The 10,117-nt window shown below is 53.8% G+C and overlaps 1 protein-coding gene across 1 annotated transcript in view; it reads right to left on the bottom strand.

Moving 5' to 3' along the window:
* Positions 1-94: 94 nt before the first annotated feature.
* The window catches only part of LOC133362504 (EH domain-containing protein 1-like), a 29,171-nt gene continuing 19,148 nt past the window's right edge, over positions 95-10,117 (bottom strand). Inside the window, exons 4-6 of the mRNA XM_061581458.1 lie at positions 7,652-7,897; positions 3,904-4,068; positions 95-3,310 (exon numbers count right to left, since the gene is read on the bottom strand). Of these exons, the coding sequence (XP_061437442.1) occupies positions 2,777-3,310; positions 3,904-4,068; positions 7,652-7,897 (945 nt within the window). The 3' untranslated portion in view covers positions 95-2,776. The remainder of the gene's footprint in view (positions 3,311-3,903; positions 4,069-7,651; positions 7,898-10,117) is intronic.

The raw sequence follows: 10,117 nt of genomic DNA, 5'->3' as shown, positions 1-10,117 counted from the left end.
TGGTGCACCAGCCTGCACGCGGGCCGACACGTGTCACAACGGTGCCCGCAGCTGGGCTCCAACCCAGCCGTCCCCAACACAAGAGCTGCCTCTCTGGGAATGACGTCGCAGTTTATTTTTTTATGAAACTTGACCTCTGCCGTCACGAATCAGTTCACGGGAAAGAATCAACTGGACATAGCTAAGAGTACAGTAGAAGATGGACATAATTACACCTTGTGTAAGCACAGGTCTGAAGCAAGCAACGAATCCTCACACTGGTGGGGAGGGGGCACAGAGCATCTGATACAAGCACACTACTTCGGATATGAGAGCACAGGAGTGCTTGCTCCCAAGAGGAATGAACAGGGCCACCCAGAGTGGGGGGGGGGGGGCAATTTTCTCCGGGACTCACAGAAATGAGGGCCCCACAATGGGCCTTTAGGAGGCCCTGGATGGGCCTGAGCAGACCGACATTCAGCTTCTACTGTAACGCCATGAACAACAAAAACAAACACTAAGAAACAACAACAGAAATCATAGTCAACAATACACCTCGCGGCAGGACAGAGGGGAAAGAAAGGAGCGGGTTTGGATGAGCGAACACCTGGCCAGTCGCACACCACGCGCGCCGGGCAGCAGCCGGACGGGCGGGCAGGCGGTAACATGCCAGAGGACACGGTCGCCGGAAAGATCCGCAGGCTTTGCGCTTCGCAGTGGACGCGAGAGGTTTTTTTGTTACGTGACCGTTTGTCAAAAAAGCGTAGGCCACATGTGCCGGCGTTGCGGTCCAAATTTGGAAGAAATTTACCTGCAACACCGCCTCCTGCTGAGAAAAACGAGTCTCGAGATGCGGCGGGGCTTTCCCGGGTACACAAACATCATCTGTCATAGCCAACCAAAAATAAACTCCAGCTCACTGCCGCCAGGTGTGGCGACACACTGGCTCCAACCGGCAACTGCCGGGTAAAGACCACTGTGGAGTAAAATGCGTGCGGACGCCAAGACAGCCAGATGCGAGTGTTGCGGTGGCACCGCAGTGTTCGCTCGTCCATTGAGCGCGGCTGGAGTAACCAAGGCATGAACAGTGCGGAATTAAGGCTCGGAAACACCGCCCCGGTTCCTGGGCACGCCGTCTGGGTCGGAGTTGGGGCGTCGGAGGGCACGGCGGCCTCGCTCCACGACCGCCGTGTCGCGTGCCACGCCGTTTATAAACGAACCCACCCGGCGCTCGTGGTGCCAAAGGCAAATTAACGCACGGCTAGCACCGTCTCCCAGGTGCGGCCCCATCCGCCCAGGTGAGCCACGGCATGGCACATAAACTAAAGGCCCTCTCTCTTCGCGATATCAAGGAGTAGAAACGAGGCTCGTTAACGCTCGCTTCTCATCGCCAAAAAGGTCGCGTTTCTTTGCTAACTGTTGGCCTCCTACTCGTGTCACTGTTTTGTCGTGCTGTTTTTCTTTTGTCTTCTAATTTTCATGTCCTCGTCCTGAAATTTTATCGCGACCGATCGTGCTATCGGGTTTTTTACGTCACTATGCCACAGATGGCAATGTTTGTCACATCAAAGTCTAAACCAGCATTGGTAATTCTCAGATGCAAATTGAACGCGATGTTTATCTGCCCTGTCATTGGTGACCGGGCCTGAGAATATAAACTCGCTGCTGCACGCTTTGAGAATCTAATTTCATCACGGGCAGCTGAAACCTGGATTCAAACCCAGGATCTCAACAGTGGCTTGCGGGGCAGTTGGCCACCCATTAATTTATGTAACTTTAATTCTACATTTGTCTCAATTTTATTTTACCCAGGACGGCAACTCGGACCGCCACCCGGCACACACCACATCCAGTATACCTCCTGCTACGGACCGTGGCTACTGCCAGTCTTGCACCACCTACCCCCAGTCTATAGGTGATGTGAGTCTCGGACAGGGGAACCGGGTTCCTCGAGGTGACCTTTGGAGGGGTTCACAATGGCCGTGCGCCACAAGGTCGCCCGCTCCCCTCGCTCCCGACCGGAAGCGGTGCTCGGTGTCTCTCACGGGCGAGCGTGCGGTGAGCCAGGGGCAAAATGCAGAAGTATTTTTTTTGTATTTTGGCGGAAAAACCAACGGCTAATATTTATAATAAACTTTTACAAGCACGCAAATGTCATCTCACATGACAACTTCTGCATTTTTGTTCAACAGTGTTTAAATTGAATTAATCTACGGAAAGTGTCCCTTTGTTTAGTTTTTATATATATGTATATATTCTTTTCCAAAGCATTAATATTTTTCTATGTACGTGTGCCGACACGGGACGGCTTAAGTTATGTTACGAGTTAAACTTTACATCGGTGAACACGCGTTTAATGGCTAGACGGCGTCGGCAGAAGGGAGCTTCCCGAGCAAGCACGCACGCGGGATGCGTGTACACGCTCGCTCCCGTGGCACAAGCGCGTTGACAAGTGCGGATGTGAACGCGTGCGTGTGAAGACGGGCGTGAACTCGCCACCACGCGCGAGCCAGCAGGTCACGGCGAACGAGCTGGAGTTCTTTCTCCCGGCCTGCTCTTCATACCATCGTCGCGCTCGTGCATGTGTGTGCGTGCGTGCGCACGCGTGCAGACAAAGTCACGTGTGCGGTTAAGTGGCCCCCGCGCAAAGCCCAGTGTGCAAAGCCAGCCGTGGAAGAACTCCGCGGAGGCACGGAGCTCCGCACTGAAAAGTGGGCGACGGCTCCCAGCCGACGCGGGACGCTTCACGACGAGCAGCACCGCGCGCGGGTGCCCGCTCTCGCACATACTGCGCTGCTCACTCGGCCATCGCCAGCTTGCGCTTGCTGGGGGGCAGCAGGTGCAGGGGCAGCTCCTCGGGCAGCTCGTGCCCCTCCAGCTTGACCTTGATGAGGTGGTTTGCGAGGGCGAACTCGTCGTCGTCCAGCATGCCGTCCTTGTCCACGTCCGCCAGCTTCCAGATGCGGCCGAGCACCGTGTTGGGCAGCTTCGACTTCACCATCTCCCTCTTGGCACTGGCGCCGCTGATCTTGCCGTCGATCGGCGACAGCGTGTAGAAGATCTCGTCGTAGGCCGGCTTGTCCTTGCTCACGACCCAGTCGGCCTCGTCGGCACCCTCGCCCGCGCCCTCGCCATAGCCGCGACCGAACGGCCCGTTCTCGGTGCCCTCGAAGGCGCCGCCGCGCACCGCCTGCGAAGGGACACGCGCCTCCTCCTGCCGCACGAGGCCCATGAGCCGTGCGATGTCCTGGCTCAGCATCTCGTCCACCTTCTCGAACAGCTTCGGCTTGAGGGTGTGGAACTTGGTGAAGTCCTGGTCCTGCAACTGATCCTGTGGGCGGGCAACACGGCGTACGCACACGGGGGAGGGAGGCGCGGGGGAGGGGGCGGCCGTGTAGGGGTCAGGGGTTAAAGGGCACTCAAGAGGTCACTGCGGCTGCAGCGTCACAAGGATGGATTCTTACAATAATTCCCGTTTAGGGCCAATTGCACTCCGGCAGAAGTTTCACTCGCTGGTGTTAATCATCACCACGCCTAAGTTCACCCAGAGAAGCCTCCTTTAAGCCCTTCATCTCCCGGAGCGGCATAGGTTTCTTCAAATCCCCCCCTCTGCCTCTGTCCACCCAGCAGTGTAAATGGGTTTCACCACAGTTGGTTGGTCGGCAGATCGCGTGTGGTGGGGTAAAAGTGTGGGCGCTCCCACGCTTGGCCAGCGTGGAAGAGTTAGGCCAGATGCCCTCCTCTCGCACGCGCGGAGACCCCTTCTGCCAGCAGTGGCGCGAGCGAGCGGTTGCAGGGGCTGTTACTTTACCCTCGCCTTTACCCCTTTCAGTGGCGGATCATGGAACACAGACACCGGGCCCCGTGGTGAACCAAGAACCGGGCGGGACAGGCGGCATGGGCGATGCTGGCACGCCCGGTTACCTGCATCTTCTTGAGGTTGGGGAAGTCTCCGGCGGAGATCTGGTGCTCACGCTCGATGCGCGTGTAGATCTCGCCCAGGTTGGCGATCAGTTCCTTCTTCTTGGCCTCTTTGCCGAACACGGCTGGCATCTCCTTGCGCAGGTGGCTGATGATGTACGCGTGCACCTAGGCAGGCACGCGGAGGACACGCAGTCAGCACCGGACCCGGACGATTGTGCCGCCAAAGACAATGCCCCCCACCACCTCGCACCCTTCCCCCATTGTGGCTATGTGTTGCGGCCCTGGTGCAAGTCAACAATCTTGTTTTTGTGGAGTCACCGATTAGGAAAACGAGTCTAAAGTGTGACGTCTACAGACCTGCTTTCCCTATGACCACGTCACCTGATAGCGTTAGAGCTCAGAAGCTAAGCAGGGGTTGAGCCTGGACGGTGCTTGGATGGGCGACCGCTGTGCATAACACAGGTGTAGTAGGCGGCTCCTACTGATGCTGCTGCCCTATGAGGTTGCGTTATCAGCAGAAGGCAGAGCAAAAATAGCCATTGTACCATACTAGGCTCCATTATCTATGCTCCCCACCTTCAGCTGTGGCGGTTGTGCGGAATATTTGACCACGTTGATCAGTACCAGTTGGTGAAGGGGGCAGGGGAAGGTCAGGCCAGCACCGGTTCAGATATCACTCTACACGGCTGTGAGTCATAGCCAGGAATCGAACTCGGGCCACTGGGTTCGCTCTGATCTGCTGGCGCAGACTGCGAATTCAATTCCGGAACATCAGAAATGAAGCAGACAATTCACGAGCGTGCAGCTCGATCAGTGGGTTTACGGCACACGGAGGCAGGGGCCAGCACAGGGCTCTCGCCTGCTAACGTGCTTGGGTGAACAAACAAACGGAGTCCACAATGGTCGTAAAGGTTCGCCCCAGCTGCAAACCCCCAGCCACGTGAACGAGGACCGCAAAGGCAACGCAGCATCAGCTGACGCAGTTCTGTTAACATTTTAATTTAAAGCGAGACATGATTTCTCGGCGTGGAAGTGGTTTAGACGCGCGGGCACACATGCGAGTGAGGGTGGTGACACAGTGGTGAGATGTTAACTCCCTCCTCGCCTGGTATTCAGGAGGTCGTGGGTTCGATCCCGACCCTGCCGCCTGCATATTTGGAGTTTGCATGTTTTCCCCATGGTTGTGTGGATTTTTCTCCGGGTCCTTCGGTTTTTCCCTCCACATTTCGAAACATGTATTTAGAGTAGTTCGCTGCTATAAATTTCCATATGAGAAGCCACTTTGTTGAGCTATCATTTGTGGCCAGGTCGCTTCTGAAAAAGAGCTATATAGCTCGGTGGGCCCTTGCCTGGTAAATAAAAAAATAGTTTAGTTTAGTATTGACACAGCCTAGTGGGGCGTTCGCCGCCTATGCCAGCGGTTCACTAGCAAGGGACCACGTGAGCATTTGTTAAACGTGGCTGGATGCGGTGCCACGCATCTGGAGATGCGGTGCCATGCACCCGTGATCCGGAGAGGGCTCCACTCCACTTTACAAGCTGCTTCGGGTTTTATTCCCTCATCTCGCCCGATACAGCCGCAAAAGGAACTCAATCATTTACGTTTTTCCATCCACTTCAACCGTCTACTCTCGACAAAAGCATACTTTCTGAACAGCTCATATAGTAACACTTTGTGATTGTTGAAGGGGTTGTCTGTTACGAGCTACAAGTAGGTAAGTGTTTATACGCCTATTTGAAAACTGCTCATCGGAAGATATTTTTAAAATATAATTCTCATCTGACCCCATGGTGTAAACAAGTTGCATCTCCAACTCTCATTGTCCAACTCGAAATCTCTGTGGCTTACCAATCTGTCATGAAGAAGGATCATCGCCCGAAACGTCTCCCGTTATATAATGTTCCTTTCAAGGCCACACGCACACAGCGTTATTGAAATGGAACGCGTTGCATTTCATGAACAATGACACCTTGTGGGCTATCAGGTGTTTTCCTCAATCGTACAGTAAATTCCTGCAGCACACCCCCCCCTCACCCCGGGCACAGAACACACCACGAGCGCGTGTGTCTGAGCATGTGTGTGCGTGGAGCGGCAGTGCAGAGGTTAGCGTGCTGCGCTACGAACCCGGCGACACGAGTTCGATTCCTGCTCGTGGCAAACAGCAGTGACAATAATCTGAGCTGGTCCTGGGCCTCCCCCCTCGGTCGACTCAGCCTCAAATGAGTACCTCGTCCGGTGTGTAAACAGCTCCACTCGGGAGACAAAGGCGGTCAGATGCGGTGCTGGCCAACCACCCCCTCTCGTGTGACGTGCCGGCCTTCATAGGTGCTACTCGCTAACAGCACTTGCCCCAGTCTGTTAAGGCTACACGGGGGATCTTTGTCTTTGTGTGTGCATGTGCGATAACAACACTGCACTCCGAGTTGGCGCTGCGTCGGAGAGGAAAACGCGTTGCTCCCTCCGATCTCACGCCCAGCTCTCGAGCCCGGTCGCAACCGGTCAGGGCTACGCCAACAACTTCACGGCGCCTGGCGTGTCGAGTTGATGGAAAGTTGCAAAGTTTTGATTTTTTTCTGTTTGTTTAAGAAGTTTCAGGAGAACCGATGATGGATGCTCGCCAAATCCTGCGGCAGTAACCGTGCGCGGGAAAGGGAGTGCTTACGACAACAAGGTTGTGAACAAAATGATTCCCCACTTGCGGAACACATTATTCACGTCTTGCCAGTTCTGTGTCTGTTTAGTTTTACGTGACAAATGGAACCATTTTTGTCGTTCCGAGTGAAGCCAGGAACGTACACACGTGCGCACACATACATAACCACGCACGTACACACACACACCGAGGTACCCCTACCCCCCCCCCCCACCCCTTGTTGTCGTATGGATTACAGAGGCAAGTTCTGTCAGAGAGCACCTATTAAGGCCGAAATGCTGCACATGGGCGTGGTGTGGACTGGATCACGGACAGCCACTTTTGTCTCTCTTGTGCCGATGTTCAGATACTTTGATAATAATAGGTCAACATTTTATCCTTAGTTTAACACGTATGCTTTCGCGACCAGTATTATTCGCGATTCTGGCAAATCGCCCGAAGATGCTGGATGTAATTACCAGCGAAACGTCGAACTCAAATTCTAAATGTTGTGGATTCACTCTTCAAACACACCAGTGGGCTGAAGAAGTAACTAATTGGCGTTTTGTTAACGTGACACATTTTTTACTGATTGGCCGTGTCGGGTGGTGGAGGGTTGCGACACATTTATACTTACGCGATCTAACCCAAAAACTTTTATTCTGAATTTTCTCCTTAGTCTGAATACGTTCTCTGATCCTCAATATCTGTTTCTCTTCCTCTCGGTGTAATTCCAAGCATGCTCCCTCCAAGCCTCTTCACCCACTATTCAGTTTTTGTTCCGTTCTCAACGTCGATGTTTCTAAACCGCATGTCATGGCGACAGTACACAACGATCAATGAATCCGTCTATGTGTCTATCTGCACACACGCGGACGGGCAGACAGAGTCAGATGGACAGTCAAAGGGCTGAACAGATGGATGGATATAGATGTATAAGACAAATTCAGGTGGACATTCAGATGGACGGATGGACAGGCAGACGGAGAGATGGAAATATGGACAGTCGGTAGGATGGACAGTTGGAGAGACAGACAGACGGGTCAGACGGACGTTCAGATGGACAGCCCGACGGCCATGATCAGCCCGACGGCCAAGATCAGCGGTTCTCCCACCTTGGCGAGACGCGTCCTCTTGATGAGGTCGTTGAGCTTGCGCAGCGCGGCGTTGCGTGGCAGCGTCTGGATGTCCTTGAAGAGGTCCTGCTCCTCCATCTCGAAGAGGCGCCGGTTGTCGGGGATGAGCAGCGGGTTGGACCAGAAGGAGCCCATGTAGACGCGCACCACCTCAGGGGTGTTGATTACCTTGCCCAGCGACCACATGAGCGCGCCGTAAACGCGCATCAGCTGCTGCGTCTCCACCTGCGGCCCGCGGCAGTGAGAGACGGACGGATGGGGTGATTAAACGGACGGATGGACGCACGGACGGACGGACAGACGGGAGGACAGAGGGAGAGTTGGATTGACAGATGGACAGACGGATGGTGGGCGGGCGGGCGTTTAGAAGCATTCACGGATGGATAGCCACAGTCATCTTTAATAACAGCCAAAGTAAAAAGGTATACTGGATGTGGTGTGCAGGCTGAAGAAATATTTTCTGGGTCACCGACATGGCCCTGGTCTCAAAGACCCAAAGCCTTATATAGACTCGTGTAGCAAACCAGGGTCTAACAGAGGGAGTCACTTCTCACTCGATACTTGCCAGAAGACCTGAGTTGGTCTAAAAACAGGATGGTAGTGGCACGCGACTCGTAGTAGCCACAGCCATAGCGAGAGGAATATTGGACGTGGTGTGCCGGGAGGGGGGAATATTTCCTGGGTCACTGACCCAGACAGTCCGGATTGGACTGTCTGTGTCGCGTGTTTGTGCCGCGTGCCGGCAATCCGTGACTCGCCGCTGATTGGCTGCGAGCGGGATGCAGGTCAACCACGACTCCATCTCCCGAAACACCCGGCTCAGAGCCACGGAGCGATTCTCCACGCTTCCCGCTTTCCAGGAATAACGAGCGTGTGCCGAGGCTATACACCCACATACACACATGCACACATGCACACATGCACACATACACACATGCACACATGCGCAGCATGTGCCCGCGGACGCCACCTGCACAAACACGAGCACACACGCTTTGCACCGCCCACACCAGCTGTAGCGGTGGTTTTTAAGGTGGTTATGGTGGCGGTGATGGCGATGGCCATGTGGGGTGGTGGTACTGGTGTAATGGTGGTAAAGGGGTGGCTGTGCTAGTGGTGGTGCCTATGGTGGTGGTGGTGGTGCTCGTGGTCAAGGTGCTGTCCCTGTTGCTACTGGTGGTGATATGAGGAGTGGTAGTGTAGCGGTGAGCACGCTGCACTATGAACCTGGTGACCCGAATTCGATTCCCGCTCATGGTCAACACCAGTGACGATTATTTAAACGGGTCCGGGCCTCCCCTAGATCGACTCAGCCTCAAATTAGTACCTGGTGCAGTGTATAAACAAGTAAACCCGTAAAAACAAAGTTTTTCACTATAAATCCTTTATATGCGTGGCGGCTCGAGTTCTCGTCCTCTGGCTTGAGATGGCTGCAATCTATGGGTCAGATTATTGTCTGCCAGTATTAAGCAATTGGTAATTAAATATTTAATTAGTTTTCCCTAAACAGTGTAAAATTTTGGAAAAAAAATTTCACGAAAATTAATTGTCACACACAACGAGTCTGTGTGGAAAATGTCAGCTCGATTGGATCACGGGAAGTGGGTTAAAAAACGAGCGAAAGATTTGCACGGTCCTAAGCAAGCAAGCCACCTTAATATAAAGGATTTAAAAATATATTCGCCTGTGGAGGACGCGGGGATCGATCCCGCGACCTTTGGCATGGGAAGCGAGGGCGCTACTAACTGCGCTACTCCACCACGGCCTGTGGAGGGGTTACGCTCTGGGCTCTTGCACTGTGATGTTCAGCCAAAGCCATGAATGCGTTCTATTTGAATATATGTAAAATCAAATTTTTTTTGCCTAAAAAGTGTAACATTTTGGGAATTTTTTTTCACGAACAATAATTGTCTGGCACAACGAGTCTGTGTGGAAAATGTCAGCTCGATTGGATCACGGGAAGTGGGTTAAAAAACGACCGAAAGATTTGCACGGTCCTAAGCAAGCAAGCAAGCACGCGAACTTAATATAAAGGATTTAAAAACATTGCCACTGGGGAGAGAAAGGCGGTCGGGCGTGATGTTGGCCACCCACTCCCTCATGGACTGTGCCGGCCTTCATAGGTGCTCGCTAACAGCACTTGTCCCAACAGTCTGTTAAGGCTATACGGGGGATCTTTGTCTTTGGTGGTGATGTGCCAGTGGTCATGCTGCCGATGATGGCGATTGGGCATGACGCGACCACGCAGTCATCGGCACAACTCGTCACCATGACGATCCAGCTGTGCCCCCACCCCCACCCCCACCCTTCGTGGTGAGGTGGTGGTGAACACCGCTGCCTTTGTTATGGAGCGGCTGCATGCGGAGAGCACCTGCAAGTTACTCGCCGCTGGAATGCCACGCGAGGCAGCACAGCAACACCGCACACATGTCCGCCCTAACCTGT

Source organism: Lethenteron reissneri, chromosome 8, assembly GCF_015708825.2.
Source record: "Lethenteron reissneri isolate LAM-NWPU_2019-01 chromosome 8, ASM1570882v1, whole genome shotgun sequence".
NCBI lineage: Eukaryota > Metazoa > Chordata > Hyperoartia > Petromyzontiformes > Petromyzontidae > Lethenteron > Lethenteron reissneri.
Note: the sequence above shows the minus strand (reverse complement) of the source record. Positions and strands in the feature narration are given on the sequence as shown.